This window comes from Puntigrus tetrazona, chromosome 2 (genome assembly GCF_018831695.1).
Source record: "Puntigrus tetrazona isolate hp1 chromosome 2, ASM1883169v1, whole genome shotgun sequence".
NCBI classification, from domain to species: domain Eukaryota; kingdom Metazoa; phylum Chordata; class Actinopteri; order Cypriniformes; family Cyprinidae; genus Puntigrus; species Puntigrus tetrazona.
This window is the reverse complement of record NC_056700.1, coordinates 15214142-15241012: the sequence shown is the minus strand read 5'-3', so window position 1 is coordinate 15241012 and position 26871 is coordinate 15214142. Positions and strand designations below refer to the sequence as shown.

Sequence of the window (26871 nt, the reverse complement as noted above, 5' to 3'; positions counted from 1 at the left end):
ATTCAAATGACAAGAATCACATTAAAAATTGTTAGTTAGTCACATCTTCATATTAATAAAAATATGCTTAGAAACATGGTGAGAAAGAAGTGTGAAAGTATATTTTGTTACAGGAAAAGACTCAAAGTCACATGTTATTTAATGAATGAAGACACCATGTAGGGATGGATAAGGAAAAAGATGAACATTTGAACATTGTTCTATGTGCAAAACATTTTTTTTCTGGAACTGTTCCTATTGATATAAGTTTATGTGCATACGTATTTCTGTGAAAAAAAGGGAAAAAGACTACAATTGCAAATCTCTTTTTTTTTTTGATAATATATAGTTTTAAGTTTTACAAAATGAGCAGCAAATACATATATACATAATTTTTTTGGCGTGAATCAAAAACAACACAAATACCCTGAAAGTACACAACTGGCTTCAAATCATGAATAAAATATCCACAGCTATATTTTCACAGCAACTAAAAGAAAAAAAACAGTAACAATTTGAAACATTCATAAATCATTGGGAATAAAAACACTTTCAGAAGAAATTTGTTGCGCGTACATGACAAATCATGTTATTATACAACATTTATATGGACTGAAAATATTAATGCTAAACAAGAGATGGAAAATATTGTTGCAATGAAATGGCCAAAACAGTAACCATTCACTCTCCCTGCCACAACACTGTTCTTATGTTTGTTTGATCAGAATTTTTGCCGCTCATATAAATGGCCCAGGCAAACAAAGAGAACTCTTGTTGTGAAATATTCACAGCAGCAGCCATCTCACTGTGGTGAGCGGGTAACTTCACCCTCCTCCAGACAGCATGTTTTCAATCATACAAAGTCCTTCTAAGGAACCTCAAACTTCTGCTTTGAAACTGGGCACCTGAGCACCTGCAGCAAAACAGAAGCCTTTGCTAAGCTAGCTTCACTGACAGTGTTCTGACACCAATCATAATGAAAGAGCATTGGTGGTTTCTGTGTCTGACATAACAGAGGGGCGGTGAGAGCTTCCCTGCAGTAACTTGGAGTTCTTGAGGGTTGGAAGACAGCCAAGGTGTTGAAAAAGTCGAATGACATCTTTTCGGAAACGCACTCCGACGAAGGCATAAAGGAATGGATTTAGGCAGCTGTGCATGTAAGCGAGACTCTTCATAACTTGGTTGGCGATGTCAAAGCGTTGGACCTCTTGGCAGTTTGTGACAGTCGTATTGGCCGCCTGAGTGGCTTCAAAGACCAACATGCTGTTGTACGGAAGCTGAGAGAAAACAAACACGGCCACAACTGCCAGGATGACCCGCAGGGCCTTGTGCTTCTCGAAGCTCCTTGTCTTCAGCAAGGTGCGGATGATGTTGGTATAGCAGAAGAACATCACTATGAGAGGGATGCAGAAGCCCATGCAGATCTGGAGAGACAGGACCGCTATTTTGGTGCGATTGTTTTCATTGTTCCAGTAGACCATCGTACAAAAGTGATTGCCTTCATCATCCTCTTTTGATCGAGCAAAGAGAAACTCTGGGATGGACATCACAGCCGCGAAGAGCCAGACTAACACACAGATGAGTTTGCTGTACAGGAGACGATCCCTCTTGGAGTTCTGCGCTTTGGTAGTCTGGACAATCACTATGTAGCGGTCGACGCTGATGCAGGTAAGTAGAAACATGCTGCTGAAGAAGTTGATTTTGTAAATGGCAGAGACGATTCTGCAGAGGGGAGAGCCAAAGGTCCATCCGCTGATGGAGTCGGCGGCCCAGAAGGGCAGAGTGCAGAGAAAGAACAAATCAGCAATAGCCAGGTTCAGTAGATAGACGTCCGTCATCGCCTTCAGGCGGTTTTTGAAGTGTGTGTATATCCAGACCACCAGAGTGTTGCCAATGGCTCCCAAAATCACAATTATCCAGTAGAGAGCAGGCTCATAGTAGCTTCGAAACTCTCTCACTGCTGCTTTGTTACATATTTCCCCTCCTTCATAATCACCCATAGTTGTGGAACCTTCATAATCCTGTGAAATTTAGGAAAGCATGTCTTAATTAGCTGTTAGTTAATTAACCCATTTTAACTGCAATCATGTTGATGTTAAATGCACACACAAACATTAGCTCGGATATCACTTACATATTCTGAAGTCACCTCAGTGAACGGGATCGCAGACTCTGTTATGTTCATTTTTCTCCTTTTTTAAATAAGAAAAAAATATATATTTAAAATACTCATATTAACAAAGATTTACTTTTATTGTGCCAGAGTACACTAAATATAATATTCACAAATATCCACAATCAAAAACATATCAGTAGAACTTGCAATTAGTTCATTATCAGTTATTATCATTATTAATTTAAATTGTATTATTAATTTATTTTCCTTTCTATAAAGCCAGTTGGAATCAGTACTTACTCCACGTTCTTTGAGAAAAATTAAGACTAGTGATACAGATGAGCTGCTGTCTGCTGTCTTCACTTTCACGTTGTTTTTGGCGCCGTCTGGAAAACGTCTGTTTTGCAGAAGCTTTTAAGGTCTTGAGGTTTAACCACAATGACGCACGAACGTCAACGTTTTTAACACTTTTTTTTCTCTTCTTCAAAAGCCCTCCTCTACACACAGCGCGTCAGAAATGTTTGTTTACGAGACCTTTTTATACGTAGCACAACGTAAAAGAGAACTATACTGTTTTAATGTATGTCTGGACGTGCCTCAAAATCATAATTACTGAGTTGTAGATGTGATGCACTTGTTCACACAACTGTGAGAAAACACTCCTCAGTATCATTACACCATCGTGCAGCTTTATCTGTGGTGATGCGTAATTGCACGCACAAGACTAAAATGCGCTTTGTGCTACTCAAACAAAACAAAAAAAGAAAAGAAGAGGTTTAGCAGCTCCTCCACCAGCACCTTAAACGAGTTTCCTGATGTAAGATATAGTGGAAGTAGAATCGATGTCTTATGCGTGCATTATCTATACTGTCCCTTCTGTATTCCTGATGATATCTAAATTCATTTAAAATGATATCTGAATTAATTTTCATTTCATTAGATTTTTAGGTAGCCTAAACTGAATTCTCGTTTTCATCTCCATCACCAAAAAAAAAAGCACCTGTAACTATCCTTATCTTCCCTTTTTTCAAGATTTGTTTTTCACTGTGGTCAGTCACGTTGGCAGTGACACGACAGGATCCAGTTCTCGTAGCACAAGTAAAACACTGACCATAACTTAACAGAAAAAATTGAGCAATGACATGACAACCTTTTGCCAGTATCTTTGCGCAACAAAGATGATACTTTTGACCCTGGCTATAACTCAAAGTTTTAGCATGACTAATTTTTACTAATTGTAAATGACATGTACACACGTCGCAAACAACAAGTAGTTGATCTCTTTAAAGCCGTTTTTTTTTTTTTTTCACTGCGTCTTTGGTTCCTTGCTCAAGTGTGAATGTTTGTGCGCCAGACATCCTGTTTATCATTAATATTGTCTCACCAGACACATTCTTTACTTATTTTTATGTGCAGTATTACATCATATCCTGTGTTGAAGGACATGTTTCCTCTTTTTCACAAAAGATGTGCACTACTACAACCCCTTGCGATAATTAAATGTAAGACATAAAAGAATTCAAGTTGCAATAAACAACTGTCAAGCTTACCACAGATGCACAAGTTAGTTTTAGGTTGTGCTATCATAAAGGTCAGTCTCAAGAGATTTTCAGAAAGCTTAAGGTCATTTTGGATCTGTTGCTGCCATTTCAGAATGCAATACTGATTGCTAAATTCTTCTTATCGCTCATTTCCCGTCATGAACTGGCGTTGGTAAAAATTTGCCCTTTTGTGTGATAATTTGTAGGGTTTACTGATTCGCATGAATAGATAAAGAAATGGGTGGAAAAATTGGAAACAAGGTGTATTTCACAAGAGAAGGGTGTTGACATTCTCTTCATGTCTATAATTAATCCCAGGGGCCTCTGTAGGTGACCTTTACGCAAGCCAACTACCAAATGTTCCTCATTTTTTCAGTTATCAGTGACCAGGTCAAACGAAACGCATGCACGCTCACGTATCTCTTTATCTGAGTTTTTAGGCCATGCTCCAACTGTGGTTTGAGCCCTGATTGGTTAAACTCGAAAAACAGTTGAGGAAGCATGTGATTCATGTTAAAATGCTTCATTTCATGTTGAACACTTCTAAAAGGATCTTACAGATTCCTTATCTATAGGGGTTTCACTAACCTGATCAATCACTGATGCAGCCATTGTCTAAGTGTAAGTAAAAGCGAATGCATCCATGTATTGTTTTAAATCAGTGCAAACTGACGTGAAAGTCAGTTTGATTTAGGTGGTGTCCCTCATGGTACGTCAGTTTGCATGACAAAACTGCATCACCTAGTAACGGTTGTGGCACAGAGAGATGAGGACAAACATTTGTCATTTAGTACCTTACTACTGAGAACATTCTGCGGTGAACATTTGCACGACATGCTAAGACCACAAGGCTATAGAGGAACAAAGCACTTATAATCAAACACCCCCTTATGCTTGTTGTTTGAGTTTGAAGGATTTATTATTTCACTTGTATACTTTGCAGAAACTGAAAATTGCATTTTAATACTATTATGTGACATATGCAATGACAAAAAAAAGATTTCAGGTTGCTTGCTGGCTGCTTGTTTGTAGCTGCCATGCTTAGTTAGTTGTAGTCTTCCACTCATTTAGTTTTTCTAACTCTGTGCTCTACCGTAAGGTTAAGTTGAGGTGTACATTTCTTAGTTTGTTTGAATGTCCTTCCATTATACTCTTCTAAGTCACATGTTTTGATCAATATCATGAGCCCTGTGGCATCACAGTGGTAAAGTGAAAAATTAAAACAGAAAAAAAGTGAGAAAAACAAATGACACGATGGAAGCGTGATTTCACAAAGCGTGACTTCCTCAATTTTCTCAATAGAGCAAACATGAAATCTTCTAACAATTGTCTGAAAGCGACTATAAAAGAAGTTTATAGCAACGTTGTATGTAAAGAAGACGTGGTACACCAGTAACTGTATTACTACAAAACTAAACAACTAAAATTGTAGAAAGATGATTGGTGGGGAGAAACTGAAGTAGCAGTACTTAAATACATTTTCAGTAGCAACAATGTAGTAAAGAGCTACTTCATCCAACAAGTGCAGACAGCACAACCTAATACTACAAGTAAACACTACTGTAAAATTCACCCAAAAGTTTAAGTCCCTTGCTCAACACAGAAGAGAATTGTTGACATTGACATCTATAGTATTTCTATGGAAGTCAGCGGCTACCATGTTTGGTTACCAACATTCTTCTTAATATCTTGTTTTGTGTTCAAAATAAGACAAAAATATCATACAGGTTTGGATCGACTTGAGGATGAGTAAATGACAGAGCATTTTTATTTTCTATGCTCTTTTTGTATTTGTGCTATGAAGACATGCTTAACTAAAGTTTCTAAGTTAAAAGAAAGAACTTTGAATTTTACCATTAATGTGTCCGTTTAGGCACCTAATATACCTAACCAGTGAAACATCAAATGTATTCACCACCGCAACTGTACTCTCTCATACAGTTTTATCTTAAACAGTCTCTCTCATATGTGTTGTTGAAAAGTTTGATAAGTACAGTTTTGTTCATTCAGATGACTCCAAAGAGGAATCTGGCAATGCTTTTGTGGATATTCGTTTTTTATGTGAATGAGGCGAATTTTTTGCAGTAAATGAATGGAGGATGCCTTAGCATTATATATTGAGAAAAAAATTAAACACAATATTTCATCCATAATGCAGCTTTATTGGAGAAAAAAGGATGGGATTCCTCACATTTGGGCTGGGGGTCTGCATTCATCAAGGATGCATTGACTGGATGCATCTCAGCATTCAAGAGGATTCAGTATCATCTGCATCGGAGATGACTGATGTCTCTGTTTAGGAAAGATGAGGGAAGTCACATGCTGGCATTGTTCAAGTCACATGGTGAATGCAAGGCCATTTCAAAACTCCAAAAACAAAATTTCACTTCAAATCAAACGGTTGAAATGATTGCGCATGTACCTGTAATAATTTCTTTGACCTTTATTTGCCCAGCTGATGGTAGAGAAAAAGGGACAATGGAAAGAAAAGACAGACACAGTAATAAACAGAGAGAGAAAAGACAAGGGATGAGCACTAATAATAATAAACCTGAAGCAGTTTCTGTCCTACACTGCCTTCGTGAAACTTGCCTGTCAGGATGTATCTAGTTTGTATGTCCTTTGGGGCAGGGTTATGGGGGGAGTCCTGGGGGGTGCTGGTGTGGGGCAGGGCCCTCCCTACAGGACGGAAAAGCGCAAATGCCCCCGGACTTTACCATTCAATAGGAATGCCTATGATCAAAACTATAATACATCCTATGGTGCTGTTTATAACACGCTGTTTACCACATAAAAACCACAGATTTCCACTTTAGCTGAACTGGCAAAATCCAGATGTCAACAATTGTGTCATTCCATCATGTGTATAAAAAGGGAAAACAGAACGATCATCTGCTGTCACGTCAAAGCCAAGTTTCATATATGTAGGATGTTTTTAAATCATTACTTTCCCAATTCCATGGAATACAATAGTGAATTTTAAAGCACATTTTGGATAATCTTTTTAATATGATGAAAGCGAATGAAGACTGTGGCCGCTTATCACTTAATGATACTAATGCACATTTGCAACATTTCATTGTCTATTCCACAGAAGAAAAGAACGTCATGGGGGATTTGGAATGACATAAGGGTGTGTAAATGGTGACAGAATAGTGCAACTTTGATCATCTATCTCTGATATCTCAGGCAGTAGGGAGAACTCAAAGCTGTACCAACAGATATATTCTGCTGATTTGAACAGTCATACAGTGAATGCTCAAATGTTTTGCGATTAACAGAAAACTTTCAATAAGAGACAACGGTCTGACCACAAAAGCTTTCCAAAGCATTCAGGAAACTCCCTGATGACTGTCCCTAATGCTTTTGATACCATCACTTTATTTCCTTTCGATTTGTTAAACTGGCACAAGCTTTTAGTTTCCATTCAGTCACAGACATTGAAACTTACAAAAGCAGCTCTCACCTGAAAAAGTGTAGGATGACTCCGTAAACTCAGGCACCCTGAAAGTGACAAGTGAAAGTAATGATGAAATATATATATATATATATATATATATATATATATATATATATATATATATATATATATATATATATATATATGTATGTATGTATATATACACACACACACATATATATATATACACAGAGAGAAAGAGAGAGAGAGAGAGAGAGAGAGAGAGAGAGAGAGAGAGAGAGAGAGAGAAATTGCAACTAACAGTACAAATCTAAAGGTAATTGATTTATGTTTATCTTCCCTAACTATATAAAGGTAGCTGTTAAGTGTGTTAAGATACTACTTAAAGTAATTGTAAACTATGGTAATGGATTACTTGTACTCACTGGTGGAAATGGCCATAATTCACTGTGGTGACTCTAGCTTTTTGATGTATACATGTAAATGTATTTAAAACAATCTCCATAATCTATAATAACCTTAAACTTATTTAACATTGTGTAGAATCTGTTCATGTGATAATGTAAGCATCATTACTTTAGGAGCACAGTGAAATATTTTGGAGCATCTTCTGAAACAATCTTCCCATTGTGAGGCAAGTTTTTCTAACCTTATCAAAAACAAAACATTGAACATTAATGTAGCTTTTTTTTCTCACACTGTACCACAGGAATTATTGTTTTTGCATTATTGTAAAGGGGGAGGTATAAACAATCGAATAGGCAATTTATTGTTTATTATTTTATTATTATTTTAATAATAAAATTATTAGAAATTATTATAACCTTTTATCCACGTGTTTATGTGCATATATCAGATGGCTTTCTTAATTTCCAATACTCCAAATAGTAATTTCCAAAAAATCTAAACAGTTGTACTATAAAATTATGTAGTTATATTTTAACCTAAATTTCTGTTTTTAAATAAATCATGTTATCCGTGAACAACCCATACGATTATGACATAGTTACTTGAAGTCATCTCCTTCCAGCAATTTTCTGTAGGTGGAGATCTCAACGTCCAGGGCGAGTTTGATGTCCAGCAGCTCTTGGTAGGCCAGGATCTGTTTGTGGAGATCTGCTTTAGCCACCTCAATGGCGGATGTGAGGCTAGCGATCTGTGCCTGGTATTCAGCAACACCCACGCTGGACTGGGCCTGGGCCTCTGCTAAACTCTGCTCCAGAGTCATGTTCTGAAAATGTGAACAACAATCTCCTGTAAAAACCTTTTAACATCCTTGCCGATTTGATTTGAAGAACCATTTTACAGTTTTTGTGAAGTTTAGGCTTACAATCAGTGTTTGGTGCTAGTACATCAGTACCATTCAATTATCATTTAATCTGATTTTAGGCATTACTCAAGGATAAGGTTAAGTTTACATATGGTCAAGACTTCATTTTTTGGATTAAAATGTTGTTCCAGGGTCAACTAAATATGCTGACTTAGGAACACGTCAAACTCAGGCTTTGAGAATGGTTTTATTATTTTTCCCAAGAATAATTTAACAACTTTACAATACAGCTTCACAAAAAGTGCCAAAAAACTCCACCTAATTCTTCAGCATTTTGATATCTCTTTCATTTAGGCACTATTTATTGTAAATGATGTCAGAAAACATTGAGCTGTCTGGGAAATTAGTTCTTCTGCAGCAACTTAACATCTTTTGTGGCATTGGGGCTTTTGCAGCCAATATGAAACGGCTGAGATCAATAAACCACTTCCTATGTCATTTGTTTCCTGTCTCAGACAGCTGTGATTTATTCAAGAGATGTTTATTACTTGCTGAGAACCTGCACTGAAGCGTTTCACACTGCTGACGAACACTGTTTCTCAAGGGAACTGCTACTGTTGAGCACATTTTCCACCTGAACACTGCTGAAAATACCTTGATTATTAATCCATTTCATCTCTGTCAAAAGAGTCAGGCTTTGACCAATATCTGCTGCATCTCAAAATTCATAATTTAAGAAGTCAAACACTTACTGCAGCCACAAGCCCTTGAAGCTCTAAATTCAGTGTCTGCAGCTCTTTCCTGGCTGTTGTGATCTCAACTTTAGTCGATGACACGGCCTCTGTGTTTTTGGCATTGGCTGTCTGAATCTCATCCATCTAGATTCAAAAATAGATAGAAAAGAATCTATTAGTTGGAATGCTAAAATTCTCAAATGTTTAGACAATGTGAGCACTTCCTGCATGCAGACCTTGAGTTTGTAATACGCCTCAGCCTCCTCTCTGTGTTGCTGTACAGATTTCTCATATTCCATTCGCATCTTGTTGAGAGCGGTAGAGATGTCAAAGGACTTCCCAGTGTCTACTTCAATCATTGAGACTGAAGTGTCCATTGTTGTTGTGCCCAGTTTAGATTGCAAAGATGACAGTTCCTTCAGTGACAGATACAACAAATTAGTATAACATATTAAGCATATAATAAGGTACTTGAAACTATACTTATAGAATGTACAAGTGGCCACGCCCATTTTTACATCAAGAAAAAGGTGGATACATTATTACATTATTTTATTACACATTATTAATATCCATTATCTTGATTACTCCATGCATGCATTTCAGATTTAATTAACACATATCTTAAATTTGTACCTCCTCTTGTGTTTTGCTGACAAAGTCCAGTTCATTTTTCAGGCTGGAATATTTGGCATCCAAATCAATTCTTAGGTCAGAGGCCAATTCTATGTCCTAAAAAGGCAATAACGACATGGGTGGTCAAAGTTTTTTAGTTGCCTACGAACAACAAATGAAAAGTCAATAACAGATAAAAGAATGTCCTTCTTCTCACCTTTTTCATGGCAGCAATGTCAGACTCAAGTTGAAACTTCACTCCTTGTTCAAAGTCAAGCCTTAGAGGAAAAATAAGTGTTATTTCTATATGCTGTCTCGTTTAAAAAAAAAAAAAAGAATAACATGTTATTAATATAAACATATAACAATATAACATAAAATGTTTTTATTATTATTGTATCCTAATATGTAATGCTCTGATATCATTAAAAAGAGATGTCTGTAGCACTCACTTAGCCTTCAGTTCATGGGCAGTTCCACGAACATTGTCCAGCTCAATCTCCAGTCTGACAGTGTCGATGGTGAGAGTTTCCAGTGTGCTGCGATATTCGCTCAGCTGGGCCTCATACTCCACCGTGGCAGTCACAGATGACTCTTGGGACACATCCGTCCCCCCGGTCAGCTGGGACAGCTTGGCCTCCAGAGCTGCATTCTCCTGCTGTAGCGCCCGTACTTTGGTCATGTATGTGGAGAAGCGGTCATTCAGCCCAGAGAGCGTGTGCTTCTCAGCTGCCCTGGAAAGTATCGGGGCCACAGCGACACCTGATGCAGGTCCGGCAGCGAGCGCGGCGCTTCCACCGAGTCCTCTTGCAGCAACGGCACGACCCATTGCAAATGCAGGACTGGCAACCAGTGCACCGCCTCCACCTCCACCCAGTGCCAATCCTGCACCTGCTCCTGCACCTCCACCAAGCCCAAGGCCGAGACCTCCACCAGCTCCAAGGCCCAGTCCACCTCCTAGCCCAAGACCTAAGCCAGCGCCACCCCCGAGCCCCAAACTCAGTCTTCCTCCACCACTTGCACCAAACCCTCCATAACCTCCAGACATCCTGGAAGAGGCCAAGGAAATTGACAAAGCCATGGTGAACAGCTAGGGATGAGCACTGAAGGATCAGAGTCTGAACCGAGTAGAGAGTGCAGGCAGGGCGAGAGATTAATGTTCGCCATTTAAATACTCTTAAAGGAGGGAGGGCAGTGCAAAATGAGACACTTCACAAAGACAGAATAAGCTGTAACTTGTCTTGTTGGAGAGGCATTGGCGTCGGTTGTCTGTTAAATCTCAAAATATTCTGACCTGCAGGCACATTTACCTACTAGGATGGGTCTTCAATCTAAATGGTGTATTTCAGTGAAAACTGAATGATTAATATCACACATTTACCTTATTAAATACTAAGATATAATCCTAAAAAAAAATCCACATTAGATTTTTGAAATGAAGTTCATCTCTTCTGAATGATTGCACAAAAATGTTTTTCAAACAGGTTAAAAATCTGCTTTTGAGCCAATCACTTATTTGAGCACCGAAAACGTTATGATTTAAAGCATAACGTTCCACAAAAATGCAATGCAGTGTTATTATTTATATTATTTATCTAAAACAAAATCTATTACAAAATAACTTCTGTAAATTAAAATATAAGTGAAATAAAATATACACATTAGATTAGAAGTATATGCATGCTAATAAGCAACAAATAGGTTACCAAAATTACCACTCCATCTTTAAAGATACTATCTAGGATCTTTACCAGATTCATATTTATTGTTGTGTGAATCCTAGAACATGAACCTTTATGTTTTACGTCAATAATACCAAAATGTATAGGTGTGCTGCTGCTGATGACATAGAACATGCATGTTCTGCACCTTGATTATAAACAGAGGAATGCAGGAGCCTGCATATCGTGGTACTCTTGAAAATGTAAAATTTACATTGAATTTAGATCTGAAAATCTGAACAGATTTTATAACACTTATTATTATAAACACTTTTTTTTTACAGAAAAAAACATCACTTTACAGAGAAAACACAACAGTTTTTTTGCAGTGTTGTTTGGACACTTTTCTCATTGGAATGGGATACTTTAGATCAGTCGTGTGCCCTGCTGTCTCTCACCTGGTTGCCCGTTGATGGCAACATTGCTCAAAAAGTTGCACTGTGTATCATCAGCCTAAATTACTGAGAATCACACGCCACAAACTCACACAGAAACATGTGGCGTGTTGCTAGGAGACAAAAGAAAACAAAGCTAAAAAACCTTACTTTAGAGACACACTAGGCGATTTTAGATTAAATCTGTCAATGCCAGCCTTTATGTAACTGTGTTATTATAGATCTCTTGCATAAGGTCAATTCTTGGTATCAGTAACATTAATAAAAAGTGGAATCTAACAGACATCTGCTTGGTCTTGAAAGTCTCAAGGGCAGACTCTACTGATAGGTTTGTGCCTGTTCTGATGGCAGGTGAAGCATACCTTCATTCATTTTGCGAACTAATGACATGCCTGTGGCATGATTATACACAGCTGCTACATATGAGATTGACATTAAAGAAATTAAAATATAAAATTTTAATTCTGAGAGAAAAATTGACTAGCATCATTTGACAACTCAAATGTTTTAAAGAACGTGCTCTTAAAAAAAAAAAAAAAAAAAAAAAATCATTCAGTATTAGATTAGAATGTAAAGACTCCAAATCAGACATTGATATCAATGTCACGTACAAAATCCCCTAAACAATAAATGACAGGGAAGCAGAAGGGGAAATCACACTGTAGTTTTTCCTGTCAGATGAGGAATTGTCTCTAGTCCAGTGGAAAAATGTGACACATTTTTTAATTTCTTTGAATGCCTTATCAGTATGAAATGTACATTGCCCTTCTGCCGGGATTATTTAGAGGAAGAGGTTTTATTCCATTACTGATTATTTTGATACAAGCTCAAAGGTTAATTTAATCTGCCTTTGTTTACAATAAAAGAGCACATTTATTTAGAATGCAGAAATAACCAGAAAAACTTTGGTGACGAACTTAGAAGGAAGACAAAAAGTATCATACGGTTCCTTAGTAGTTCAAAGGGCCCCTATTGAACAACATATTTTAAGAGCTCTCTGCTACGAGAAACAAATATGAAACCAAAATTGATTTTGGGTTACATAGTTTTGTTTTTTATGCAATTTCGGTTTCATACAGTAGATCCTGAAAGCCCCTGAATTTACCTAATGTTATTTTAAAGATATGTGGAGCATAATCTCTTATGTAATATTGCAGCTGCTTTGAACAAAGCCTCAGGCCATTTTAGTAACCAGTGACAGTCAGTTATGAATCAGTCATATTCTGACTGGACCCTACAGCACTGGACCCTATAGCATGATTTGATCTGTCAATTTTAATATAAACCAATAAAGATTTCCCAATTATCAACTAATACACATACTGGAAAAGCCCCAGTGCTGCTGGACTGCATGCTACTAGCATACTACTGTCTTCATGTAAATTTAAGAAACAGTAGTAAGCCTATAAATAGTATTTCAGTAGTAAGTAATAATAAGTAATTCAGTCCAGTCAGTGCTTATGAAATGTCTCTCTGTCGATCAGCTTTGACGACAAACTGTTGTATATATAAAGAGACAAATACACACATCTACTTACATGAGTATAAGCTCTAACCAACATGCCACAACAACAAAAGTGTTTTAACTTTTCATTTTCACATTTAGCAACCTGTAAAAAAAACGACATCATCAACAAAATGAATGTTACTTTCTTTCAAGTTAGGTTGCCGTGGGTAAACAAAAAAAGTCAACCACACACTGTTTATAGCCTCATTGCTGATTTTATAAATGCACATTTTTGTGCCTGTGATTAAAAACAGCCGAATTGCTTTCTCATGGGAAACAGCTTCTCTGTTTGCCACCGGAAGATATGGTGAAGATTACTTATCAAATGCAAAATCATCTTGTGAAACAATTAACTCTTTCTTTCTCTATTTGTCCACATTTAATGTTGGTGGCATAACATTTTGTATGCATTCTGTATAACACTCTTATGTGCAACACACACAAAAATGCTCTCTTGGGTCATTGTGATGATAGTTTAGTTTCCACACTGTCATTGTCAAACATAGTCATACGTACTGAGAGGGGCATACATAGAGCTTTCCTGAGAAGACCACTGTGCTGAGGCAGCCGAAAACTGCCTAACGGTGAAGAACAAAGAGCAGTGACCAGCATCACCAGGTCTCTGTCACAATAGTCCTAAAAACAAAGAGGCTGCTTTCCAGAAGGCCAGGCCACCATAAAGAGGCATGCGCTCTTAGCTGTTGCTGTTTAGCTGAGGGGAGGTCAGTGGATATTTACTCTTGCATTGTGGTCATGTCTATGGACTGATAGTGGCCTGTCACTTAAAAAGCATCAGGACAGGAATGCCTCTGCCGCGACGCCGATCCTCCTTCCTGGGCCAGGCTGCTTCAGAGCGGCCCAGCGGCGTGGGCCGTATTAGTGCAGCAAGCACCGCTGCACCTCGGGGAGTGTTTGTAGGCATGGCTCCCACCGGAGGAACCAGCAGCCTGGGTGCACGCGTGTCCCGCAGAGCTCTGGGCATCAGCAGCGTGTTTCTGCACGGCCTTAGAAGCACCAGTGCTCCTGTGGTGACCCAGCCCAGAGATCGAGGCCACCAGTTTGGCTTCGACAGCCTCAATACGTGCCTCCTGGAGTACCGCGATAAAGTTCACGCTTTGGAGCAACTGAACCAACAGCTGGAGGAACAGATCAGACACTGCTTGGAACGTAAAGCCGTCAGTGCAGGGAAATGGACTGGCCTGAAACAAGACTGGGAGGATGTTTATATGCAGGTAGAATGATGTTTGACAGGGTTGGATTAATACATAAAACATAGGGATCATACAGAATTAGTTTTTTTTCTTTAAGATAAAGGTCTAGGATAAAGATAAAACTAAATCTATCGTAAGTTTATTCTCTATCTCTATCCTAAATGAAGCTCACTTCTATCAATTTTTGATTTAAACATACATTTAACAAATACAATATATCTTCACTTTAGTTTTTGTCATCCCATTAGTATGTTTTCTTTCCTTTTTTTGTGGTCCAGGGTCACATACAATAAACTTTATCAAAGATAAGTTTCAAAGACCCTGGACCACAAAACCAGTCATAAGGGTCAGTTTTTCGAATTTTGAAAAGTATAAATAATCTGAATAAATTAGCTTGATGTATGTATTATTATGATAGCTGTCCAAAGGAAGTCCATAGCAATGCATACTACTAATCAAAATTATGTTTTAATATATTTATGGTAGTAAATTTACAAAATATCTTCATGAAACATTTTTGAAATAAAAGAAAAAACAATCATTTTGACCCATACAGTGTATTTTTGGTTAAATATGCACATGCTACTTAAGACTTATAATAAATAACGAAGTTTAATAATTTAATATTCTAAATTATTCTTCATCTATATAAAATATATGCTCATATTTACAGGTGTGAAAGCTAACATATTTCTTCTTTCTCTCAGGTCAGTGAGGCTATCCTGGACAATGCTCGACTTATGCTGCAGACTGAGAATGTTCAAGCCAATGCAGAGGACTTTAAAGACAGGTGTGAGTGTGATTAAAACAGAGCAACAGAGATTTGAATCATAATCAACTGCTTTTATCTGCATTAGCAGATGTCCATCAAATGGTATATAGTGTGTTTCTATGCATAATTGTGTAGGTATGAGAATGAGCAGCCGTTCCGTAAAGCTGTGGAAGAGGAAATTAACTCTCTGTACAAAGTCATTGATGAAGCAAACCTGACCGGAACGGACCTGGAGAATGAGATTGAAAGTATGAAGAATGAGCTGATGAATCTGGAGGAAAATCACATCGAGGTAAGATAAGACCAGCTCGACAACAGAGGTCTATTCTTGATGGAGATGTTTCAGTGGTAAATTAATCATCTTTTGCTCTTCTTTTAGGATGTTAAAATGCTCTATAAGCAGATATCCGGCCGTGAGGTTGATGAGCCAGATGCTCCCACTGAGACCAGCCTGGACCAGATTCTAGCTTTTATCCGCTCCCACTGGGAGAAGATCATTGAGAAGAACCGTGCTGAGACTGATGACTACCTTGAGTGCAAGGTAATCCATAAAACATAAGCCCTTAGAGTCGATTCTGTTTATATCTTCCTGTGGCCAAATATTTTTACACATTGACCCACTGTATAATTTCATCTCACATTTAATGCAGTAGGTATCAGGAACTAACAGTTTTTATTAATTAATTAATTAATCAGCATATTAGAATTATTTTTAATGACAGCTGAAATCAAGTTTGTACCATCAGGAGTAGATTACATTTTAAAAAAATATGAAAATACTACTGTTACCTTGAATAATAATATTTCACAAGAATATTTCTATATTGTATTTCTGTGACTGTCTAGCAAACTGGCAGTGTGAACAGTAAGTTGAGTCAAGAGGAAGAGGAGCTCGAGAGTCTGAAGACTGAGTGCAACGATGCTGGGTGCAAGATTCAGAGTCTGCAGGCCGAAACCGAATCTATTAGAGCTCTGGTAGGACAACCTTCTCTAAGCAAAGATCATAAAGCGCAACAGTATTCAATACCCTAGACTGAACTATGCATGATCCCTGCAGAAACGAGGCCTGGAGAACGCCCTTAGTGATGCCAAGCACTGGCATGACATTGAGCTCCAAAATTTGGGATCTGTTATCGGAAAGCTGGAGGCTGAGCTCAACGACGTTCGCGGGGACATCGAGCAGCAGCGCCGTGACTATGAAACCTTACTCAACAACAAGATGAAGCTGGAGATGGAGATCGGAACATATCATGGAATCCTGGATGGAGAGGAAAGCAGATTCTGCTCAACGTAAGGCTAATCGGTTTATTACGGAAAAACTCGCCATTCATCAAAAAACTCGAATTCTTAGAAATCCTCTCTAGTTTCAGTTTCTGTGATCCCCGATCGATCTCTCAGATAATCACAATGTTCTTCTGTACTGCAGGTTCCCCGGCGGTTCTTCAGTCCCAGAGGGACGAACTGATCCCACACCTTCCACATCTCAGCTACAAAGCAGTCCACAGGCTGAAGGTACTGTTTCCATCTACAGAATATTGTATTCAAATTTATTTATTGTATTATGAATAATAGGCTTAATGTTAAGATTAAACATGTTTCGATGTTTTTTGTCAGGTTCTAATGCTCCTGGTGCTCCAGAAGAAAGAAAGCTGGAATGACATATTTTATTAATCTTTGCAAAAAGCTTGATTTTCATTTGTTTCTCCTCGCTTGTAATTTACACCATCTATATACTACATGATTACCGTGCAGGTTAGAAATAAATAAAAATATAAGGCAATAAAAATATGCAGTCACACAATGCCGATTTTCATTGAGCGTTTAGCTAAGACTTTATATACAAAGGCTACCCGGTTGTTTGACACTGTCCTCTATGATTCCACATTCTCATCCTATGTGCCTATATCCTATTTTACTCCCACGGGTAGCAAAGCCATAAATGATAGAGTGGGAAATACGAATAATTGACTACGGTCAAAACTGAAGCTCCTTAACACGATAATAACACCTTGCGGTTATAATGACATGTCTATGAAACAGCCACTTAGACGTTACTTCAAATCCATGTTATCGTTCTGAACTATCATTTCTTTGTTTAGGAAATCCTCAAATAGCAAGTTTACCGAACACATGAGTGAAAAAAGCTCAATGCTATAGCAAAAGTCAATAGGTGACTGACATTTCTGGTACAAAAACAAAACCATATTTTAAACAAAAACAGTCACACATTTAAACTAATTTTACTGAAAATTTATTGAATATTAAAAAAAAAAAAGTGCAGTCATGCAACATTTTTAGAAGAGAAAGTCTAGAATAGTATACTTAAAATATAGATAAAAAAAAGATTTCCAACAGAAACTAAAACATATTCATATTTAGGGTTATTCATTCAGCAGATTTCATTTCTCTGGTCTCGTTGGGTCACCAATGACAGAGAAGCACCCAGCACAGTAACGGGCCGGTTTCTTTGTGTTAGCAGAACTGGCTCTTTTCAGACGAAATCCAAGACTGCTGACCCCCACGTCCTACGAACATCAACACAGCTTAATATTCCACATACAAACAAACAAGTCTGATTATGTCACATCATAAACACTCTTCTCACCTGTGAGTTTCCTAGCGTTACACTTTCTGACGGCTGTGGATCTGATGGTTGGATCAGTACAGGTGTCTGTAAAATAAAAAACAATACATCACATCAGTCACAGTTAGCGTTTTCAGTACCAGACAGTTGTAATTATATATATATATATATATATATATATATATATATATATATATATATATATATATATATATATATATATATATATTGTTTTTAAAAAATATTTCTTATACCTTTTGTAGTGGCTCCATAGGAAAAGCAGCTGAGAAGTTCAGCACGGAGATGAGCAGCAACAGCAGCAGGGCTCTTTTCACGTTCCCGGTCATCTTCAGTCTCAGACTAACGTTCAACAGACAAGCGCCTGTTCAATTAAAACACCACTCAAAGGGTGGGACCCGAAGCTGTTGTGCGTCACAGAGAAAATTACGGCACAGGGCGGCATTGTGTCCTTAAAATCAAAGTTTATTTAAGACATTTAGGAATTACGTGAAAAAGAGTATTTTAGTCCCACACAAAAGATCTCAATAATGCCGTTCCTTCAGGTTTAATGGAAATGTTTTAAAAGGTAACAGGGCGGCAGACTTGATATTTGTCCCTGTTGAGCTCTCCCATCTCAAACGGAGGTAGCCGAGGAATATATTCAAACACATACAGAAATGTGATCCATATATATATTAGATTTCTGTAAAACGTAAACTTGATTCTCATTTATGTGACCAACTACCATGTGCGATGCTATAAAAAGAGGAAAGAAAATACAGCTACTAATAAATTAAAATTAGAAATACTGCATCACAATCGGAAGTTAATACAAAATAAAATCAAAAAAAATATAATCAGCAGAGAAATGCAGTATTGGTAGCATGAGAAGAAAAATATAAACCGTGTAAAAAAAAAATTCACAGTCAGTAAATCTAATTTCAGATGTGTTATTTGAAATTAAAAGCATCGAGTTGAAAATGTATACTCCTACAGAGTCATAAAACATAATTTGGATTTTTTTTTGCACAAAACGTGCTCCATTTAAGTCTTCGACACTCATACTTCAATAAGAGGATGTGAAGCCACTATAGTGAATAATCCTGAAAGCACATGAGCCCTACATCACTTTCACTCTCCCTGGTTATGTGTGCTGGTTCTCAAAAACACAAAGGAAAATTGAAAAAAGTAAAAGCAACATGTGGGACTGGATGGGTCCAGGAATACAGAGCTGGTGATCGGTCATCCCCAAATTGCTAAAGATTGACGTTTTCTTTCAAATGTAAGAGAATTCAAGTCAATAAAGTGGTGAAATCAAAAAACAGTCCCATGTAAAGTGTACGTTCATGGCACATCTAGCAGATGTTTTGCACAGACACATAAGAGGTCGGTTGCTCACATTAAATTTCCATTAATATCCCAAATACATTAAGATAAGTACTTCTAAATAAGAAATATTCTTGATAAAATAATTAAAAACAAGTTTATCCTTATTAATCATACCTTCTTGATTATACTCTCCCAATTATGGCATGGGTTAACAGTGGTTAACTTTCACCTGTCTAGAAATCTAAATTGGCTTCCAGTTTAGAGGAACAAAATTACAAATTTATATGTATATATGATGATATTCCCCAAAAACCGATGCTTTAATGGGCCCACAACACACACTACCTGATAACAGTGCAAAAGTGTGCTTTTTAGCAGAAGCGTGCCCCATTTCCTGTAAATGTTTTCAAAGTATGTATGAATTCTACATTTGGTTGTCAAAAACACAGGATTAGATCACCATTAAAGGTGTACTGGCATATCTGCTTCAGGCTTTTGTAAAAAAACAAAAGCCTGAATAATAGTACCTCCGATACAAACATGTTAACTAAGGGTCATGAATGCATTTAGTTTGACCACAGAGTACAAAAACCTGTTTTTTTTAAATAATTGAAATGTCCTTATGGGCTGAGGGAGATTGTGGCGTTAAGCAGGCTGTAAGGGTATACAGCCCACCCCTACCCCACCTTCGTGGCAAACCATCGGTGCCATAAATGTCCAGCGGTTCGTTTCTGGGTCATACATTTCCATAGAGCTGAGATTGGACTGTCCGTCATAACCTCCCACTGCATAGAGTCGACCACAGTTGGCCACCAGAGAAATGCGGCTGCGTCGAGTGTTCATGGCCACTAAGTGGCTCCACTGATCCGCTACGGAGCTGTACACCTCTGCTCCACTGAGGAAAGCAGAGCCGTCGTAACCTCCTGCCACGTACAGATTGCTGCCCAAGGCTGCAGCGCCGTGACGACAGCGCTTGTTTATCATTGGAGCGACAGGGTGCCATAATGCAGTGTGATGGTTGTAGTACTCCACCTAGTGGCAGAAACATCAAACAACAAAACTGTATTTATACAGTTTCAAAATACAGTAAGATTTCGTAGCTTAAAAGTACAAACTGCAGCCTGTTGAAATGATAATGTTTACTTACCGTGTTGAATATTTGCAGACCATCATGCCCACCTGAGACATATATTCTGCCTTCAAATACAGTAACACCAGCAGCACTGCGGCTTGCGCTCATTTCTGTAACTATCGTCCATCTGGTAAACAAACACACATAAACACATGAAATCAGATGCATTCTGATTCCAAAGAAACCTAAATGGATAGTTTATTATTAGTATTTTTACGAAAAACAGAGCTGTAAGATTTCCAACACTGAAACCAATTTGCTATTGAACCCATCTTTATTTAAAACGTGAAATATGAATATATTCATAGAAAAATTATACAAATATATATGGCATTTGATACGGAAACTTCTTCAAGTATTCAGTTACTAATACTTTCATTTTACATATCCGTTTATTTCAAACACATAAAAAGTAACATTAAAAAGGATATATAACCATAAATCCAAGTTGTAAGTTGGCAATAAATTTAGGAACAGAAAAACAAATCATTACCAAAGGAAAAAAAATAATTTTACCAGCTTCGTTATTTAATAATAGCAATTTTATTAGATTGCATTTACGCTTTGCATTTGCTCAAATATTGAAGACAGTGTAATACAATCTTCTGAATTAAATATAGTTTGGCCGAGATTAAATAATCATTTAATTGGTATTGTGTGTGCACCAACAATTGCCAGGTTGTTGGCGGTCTCTGCAATCTAGAAAGTATAACCACATAATCATAATAATCACAAGTAACGATTTGAAATTAATTTGTATGATGTTAATGTAAAGGGTTTTTTTTAATTATTAATGGTCACTTTTACAATATAAATCAGTCTGATGGGGACACTATTATATTCTGAATTTTAATGTGTATTATGCATGTTAGCATATGTTAAATAGGTATTATTCAATATTACCATTTTTGATATTCTTATATTCTTGCTCCACATTGTTATTATATATGTATTTTAAGTTCTTTTTCGTTTTTTAAACAAAATATTTTCCCTTCCTAATTACTTGATGTACAAATTAACGTAAAATGACAGCCCAACATTAAAGCTGAATTTTATTTGAATAATGTATAGCTTACCTGTCAGTCTCTGGAGAATAGCACTCGACTGAATTCAGAGAGGATTTGCCATCATATCCACCACACACATATATATGCCCATCAACTACGACTGTTCCCATTGCGCTAATGCAGAACCAAGAGAAGGGAAAAAAAAAGCATCAGATATATTCCACATATACCAAAAACTCTTTGCACAAAAAATGTTTGCACTGAACAATTAAATAGCTTTTCAAAGAATATCAATATTAATATTAAATACGACAATTTTAGAATTTCCTACCTGCGCTGAGTATTCATGCTTGCAACTTTGGTCCATGTGTCAGTTTCTGGGTTGTAAACCTCGACGGTTCTAAGCCGTGATTGGCCGTCGTAGCCACCAATGGCATAAAGCAGCCCGTTCACGACAGCAACGCCCACTCGACTGCGGGTTGTGCTCATAGGCTGGCATCGCTCCCAACAGTTTCCAATTGGATCAAATACTTCCACGACATTTAATGAGTCACCTGTGCATAAAATATTGACTCAACAAAACCTGACAATGTAACTGGCACATGAGATTTTTAAAAGGACAGTGTGAAGAAATAGATACCAGCACTATTGAGGCCCCCAACTGCATAGATTAAGCCTGCGATGGATGTGCAACATCTCTGTCGGGTCTTGTAGGCTGGGAGGTGTGGCCTTCGCTCCGGCATCAGATGGTAATCTTTAGCCTCATCAACAAGGTCCCTGTTAGGAGTAAAATTCAAATGCATTCCAAAAATGATTTATCCCAAATTCACAAGTAGTATTGCTAAGAATCTTACAATCTCTAAAAATGTTTATCTTTATTATTACTATTAATAATGAAACTATTGTCTACATTTGGATATGAAAATCAAAAACTCTCTTCAGAGATTGTGTGTAGAAAATATGCTTTCTAAAAATTTGCAGTGTATAATAAGTGTATAATATTTGCTTAATTAGCACTAATAAATGGCTAATACTGTAGCAATATGCATGCTAATAAGCAACTTATAGATGTAACCGTAAAAAGTCTTACCAAAATTATTTATTATATATAATTATGGGTCATATGTTATCTTAGAAGGAAATGTAAGATCTAAGTAACTTGCCTGCATTTGTGGCAGCAGCGTACAAGCTCATCTTGTTGGACTCGGTCAGCAAGGAACTGAGGTCGACAAAGAGGCAGACGGGTCTTGGACATTAGCTCTGGTAACCGTGTCTCCCGGTCTTCACGTGAATGTCGTACCCAAGCAAGTACGGCCTCAAAAACCTACGAACAACAAACAAGATCAGGTTTTCTTTTTCGCGTCAAAAGAAAATACCCGAAACTACGACGCCACGAATGTGTGATATATCTACATCCGTTCTTGCCGTTACAATGTCTGTAGTACCTGCTCCTCTGCTTGGACGTTGAGCTCATCACAGCCCACAAGCTCAAGCACCTCCTCCGGCCGAAGGGTCAGGAACTCCTCAGACATGGAAACCTCTACAAAGTGCTGGTGAACGAAGCTGTTGGCTGCATCATAAAGTGTGGTGCACATCATGGTTTCTGCAAACTGCCGTACACCAAGGCAATTCTTTGGATGCAACCTGTAAATTAGAAGTAAGTGGGAACAATGGATCCTCTGTGCATGTGAAACGAATCACTTTAATACCATAACCTGAGAGAGGCCTGTCACACTTATTACTTTAATGGTCTGGTATGCTTTGCTAGTTCCACCGAATTTAACTGAATTTAACTGTCGTAACCAATTAAATTCAGTGGAACTAGCAACCATAGTAAGTTGTTTTTGGTAAACATACACCCGATTGTGATTTTGTGATTTTATCATCATTATTTAATCGTATCTATCTATACAAACTATACACATTTCTCAAAATTAAGGAACCAGTAATCTCTTACAAATCTCTTGCAAATATTTGAGTAAAAATATGATTCTTGGTCATTTAATTGGGTAACACTTTAAAATGAGGTTCATTGGTTATTTCATAGTTCATTACTTAACTACATCAGTTAACATGAACTAAGATGAATAATACCAGCATTTATTAAACTTAGTTCATGTTTATTTCAGCATTTACTGATGCATTATTAAAATCACAAGTTGTTTGTTAAAATTAGTTAATTCACCAAGAACCATGAACAATGTATTTTTATTAACAAACATTAGCAAAGATTAATGAAAAGGATAATAAATGTAGTGTTCATTGTTTGTTCATGTTAATTAATACATAAAAATTATACCTTATTGTAAAGTGTTACCTTTAATTGAATTGAAAATGACTTTTTTTTTTTTTTTAAACAGAAGTCTGTACAGTCACTTTTGATTAATTTTAATGCATTCTAAAAGTAATTTCTTTTAGAAAAAAACACTGACCAATGAACCTTTTTTTTAGTTATTTTAATTTTACCTTTGTTGTAAAAAAGTGCAGCAGGCATCTTTGACATTTTGAAGCTGCAGGAAACTGGCCCCTATCAGGAGGGCCTGGACGTTTTGCTGGTCTATGGCTATGTGTCCGTTGTAGGCAAAGTTTATTAGGGCTTCAAGTGCACTGTTTAGAGGCAAAAAGGAGATAAAAACTTGTAAATGCACATTCACAAACAAAAGACAGCGTGTCTACAGATCTCAATTGTTCCTTTTGTATCTTCACCTGGGGTCCATGCCCTGCATGACAATTTCATCCTGTTTGCATTCCACCATGTCATTGGTGAACATGGCATGGAAGTATGGAATAGAAGCAGCAAGGACTATTCGGTGAGCACTGAATTTGTGCTCTCCTACCTGCATAAACACAAACAGATACCCAAATCTTGATCAGAAATCATTTCACATACGCATACGAATGTCCCGGTTCAAAGTTGATAATTAATCAAGTGCCATCAGTACAATTTTCAATGCCAATGTGTAAAATGAGCAGTTTTGTACAACTAAAAATAGCTGGACGTGGATATGACTGGAAGCTAGACCCATAGAATTTACAAATGCCCTGCCCGCTCTTAGAAAAAAAAACACCATAATCCTCAGCATGATCTGTAGTTTATGTCCTACAAGCCAGCTGTTAGCAAAGACATGCATACAGCAGATCAGGTGAAAGAGATAAAGAGGATTATTGCTCTCTGTGACCCACATAAAGGGCTGATGATGCAACAGTTAAAACACAGCAGCAGATCAGAGACTGAGCACAGCTTTCATTATCAGTGCTATAATGAAACATACAATATGTATATGTATGTACTATACAATATATGCTACATTTATATTGTATAATACACACACACATAAATATATACACATAAATTTTTACATTTTTAATGATTAAAACGAATAAAAATATGAATGTGAACTGACATTATATTTCTTGTTTATGTTATGTTATTACCAAAAATTTGGTCTTGGAAAACCTGCATGAGAGATTTTTCAAAAATGCAATATCTAGACCTACAAAAGGTAACAGAAGTGTATTTTTTATATATATAGTTATATCAAGTCAAGTTATATATAGTTATGTCAAATATTCTTATTGTGTAGAAATTGCTACTTAGGAGTTAATACGTTATATCCCATTATCGTGACTCACAGATAACAGTAATTAAAAAAAATAAAAATAAATTCACTGGTAATGAAGAACATTAGGTTCTTGAAACTTTTGTAACAGACTGCAATTTATTGTAATTTCACCTAGTCCCAATTATTGCACTAATTTGTTCGTTTAACATATTATCACTTCCTAGTTTTGTAAATAAAGAAGTACTCAAAATATGTCTACATGGGTACATTGCCTTCGAAATTTGTCTGGGACCCTTGGAGTCAAAAAGGTTGAGAGCCACTGAAGGACTTCACTTTGTATACAGATTGTAGAAGTATTAATGTGCTTTCTGTATCCGAGTCTGTTAAACTCTTTAGAAAATATTTTTATCAGAGAATTGATAACAAACAGCAGGCGATATTACAAAAAGCAGCCCACATTCATTCTAATTTGTCAGTCTAAAATAATTATAATAACAATAAAAAAACACTAAATGGCAGAGCTAAAAACTGTTGTTTAAAAAAAGTCAAAAAGCGCTGCTTATATTGGCTGTCACATGTGTTCCTATTAAACCCAGCTTGACAATATAGTTCAACATAAGGAAGTAACAACTTCTTAACAGACCATAAATTAAACCCAAAGTCGTTTTTTTTAAAAAAAAAAAAAAAAAAATCTACAAGTTAAAATAATAATAGAAATAAAAGTAGAATTGATTGTTTCTCCTCCGTGTTTACTGGTTTATAATATACTGCTCATGTGCAGATGATGAGGATGTTAGCTACACATGCTAACTAAATAACACTAGAATAATAACTAGCTTCACAACCGATACAAAATATACACAAATCAGTTTTAAAAGCTGTCTCCAATGACACGCATTAACAAACAAGCTTACAGGCCTGAACACAGGTCTACCTTCTGCTAACAGTGTCTGTACTTCACTAGCCTCTCCCAATGCTGACAGCTCAGTGCTACTTGGTTAGCATGTCACTAGCAAATTAACCCTAACAAAGAAAAGCGCAGTACTTTTAGGGTAACGTCACACAGTTTTCCTTGTCGTCGGATCTCCTCCATCACTGCATATCCACGAGCGGGCAAATCGGCGACAGAAAAATGCATCAAATCTTCTAATTCTTCAAAAATCGTGTCACCCATCGTCATTGATGGACTGGAAACGACACTTTTTGTCCAAACCGAGACGCCGTAGGTTCAGCTGTATTACTGAGTGCCCTCCACCGGCGGTGTCAGTTTCCTATCCTGCAGGGGTCATATACAGCTCAAATCAGATTTATATGGATGTACCGGTCTTATTTGTGTGATTCACATGTACATCATGGCTTAGGTTGAGTTTAGACTACAGACCAGACTACAGTCCCTCAAAGAAAACCACGTGACAACAAGATACTGGCTGCATACTAATATACTAAGCTACTATTTCTGCCATATAAAGATAGCTCAGCCTTTTAAGACAAATAGTTAGCTAGTAGTGACTAGTATTAAGCAAAGGACAGTTGAGTTATAAATATTTGGACTATAGAATAGAGGGTCAACTACACAAGTATCTGATTATTACGTAAAAAAACGTTTAATTGGGCTATACGACTGTAAACTAATCATTTTTAATTATCAAAGTAGCACATCTACACGGCTGTATGCAACCAGTGTGGATAGATGATTGTTTAATAGACATTTGAACTTGATGAGTTGCATAAACGAATCATTGTTTACTCATAATAAGGATTTAACACACAAAAACAACACAAGTACCCGTGTTGGTTAATTATGTGTCAAATATTAGTGTTTTATTAGATATTAATTTGTAACTACATGATTTTACCAGCAGGTGGCACAAAATATCCAGTAACAGATGTTTGAACGTTCCTATGAATTTTTTATTTACAAAAATAAACAGAGAACAGACAGTCATTCTGGCAGGCATGAACTGGCAGGAAAAA

General features: G+C 37.0%; 4 protein-coding genes across 5 annotated transcripts; 1 reads left to right on the top strand and 3 right to left on the bottom strand.

Annotated features, from left to right (window-relative positions):
- Nucleotides 1-318: 318 nt before the first annotated feature.
- Nucleotides 319-2532, bottom strand: ccr9a (chemokine (C-C motif) receptor 9a). The gene is made up of 3 exons (XM_043217271.1): nt 2396-2532; nt 2114-2171; nt 319-2000 (listed from the first exon to the last, which is right to left on the bottom strand). Exons 2-3 carry the CDS (start codon nt 2162-2164, stop codon nt 951-953), a joined length of 1101 nt encoding a protein of 366 aa, XP_043073206.1. The 5' UTR covers nt 2165-2171; nt 2396-2532; the 3' UTR covers nt 319-950.
- A 3229-nt stretch (nt 2533-5761) lies between these two features.
- On the bottom strand, nt 5762-11007 carry zgc:136930 (uncharacterized protein LOC563946 homolog). 2 transcript variants are annotated; one of them, XM_043217249.1, is made up of 9 exons: nt 10129-10997; nt 9894-9954; nt 9698-9793; nt 9298-9477; nt 9080-9205; nt 8068-8288; nt 7103-7140; nt 6059-6091; nt 5762-5928 (listed from the first exon to the last, which is right to left on the bottom strand). In XM_043217249.1, exons 1-9 carry the CDS (start codon nt 10755-10757, stop codon nt 5885-5887), a joined length of 1428 nt encoding a protein of 475 aa, XP_043073184.1. In that variant the 5' UTR covers nt 10758-10997; the 3' UTR covers nt 5762-5884. The 2 variants fall into 2 exon arrangements, with proteins under 2 accessions (XP_043073184.1, XP_043073181.1); XM_043217246.1 differs by lacking the exons at nt 5762-5928; nt 6059-6091 and adding an exon at nt 6158-6315 and having other exon boundaries at nt 10129-11007.
- Nucleotides 11008-11344: 337 nt separating this feature from the next.
- bfsp2 (beaded filament structural protein 2, phakinin) lies at nt 11345-17057 on the top strand. Its single transcript, XM_043217260.1, has 8 exons — nt 11345-14531; nt 15218-15300; nt 15418-15574; nt 15662-15823; nt 16129-16257; nt 16340-16572; nt 16709-16794; nt 16897-17057. The coding sequence occupies exons 1-8, from the start codon at nt 14103-14105 to the stop codon at nt 16938-16940; spliced, it is 1323 nt and encodes a 440-aa protein (XP_043073195.1). The 5' UTR covers nt 11345-14102; the 3' UTR covers nt 16941-17057.
- A 1276-nt stretch (nt 17058-18333) lies between these two features.
- Nucleotides 18334-26144, bottom strand: klhl18 (kelch-like family member 18). The gene is made up of 10 exons (XM_043222099.1): nt 25943-26144; nt 24041-24171; nt 23801-23941; nt 22780-22978; nt 22498-22658; nt 21975-22111; nt 21666-21888; nt 21404-21508; nt 20343-20454; nt 18334-20227 (listed from the first exon to the last, which is right to left on the bottom strand). Exons 1-10 carry the CDS (start codon nt 26075-26077, stop codon nt 19841-19843), a joined length of 1731 nt encoding a protein of 576 aa, XP_043078034.1. The 5' UTR covers nt 26078-26144; the 3' UTR covers nt 18334-19840.
- Nucleotides 26145-26871: the final 727 nt, after the last annotated feature.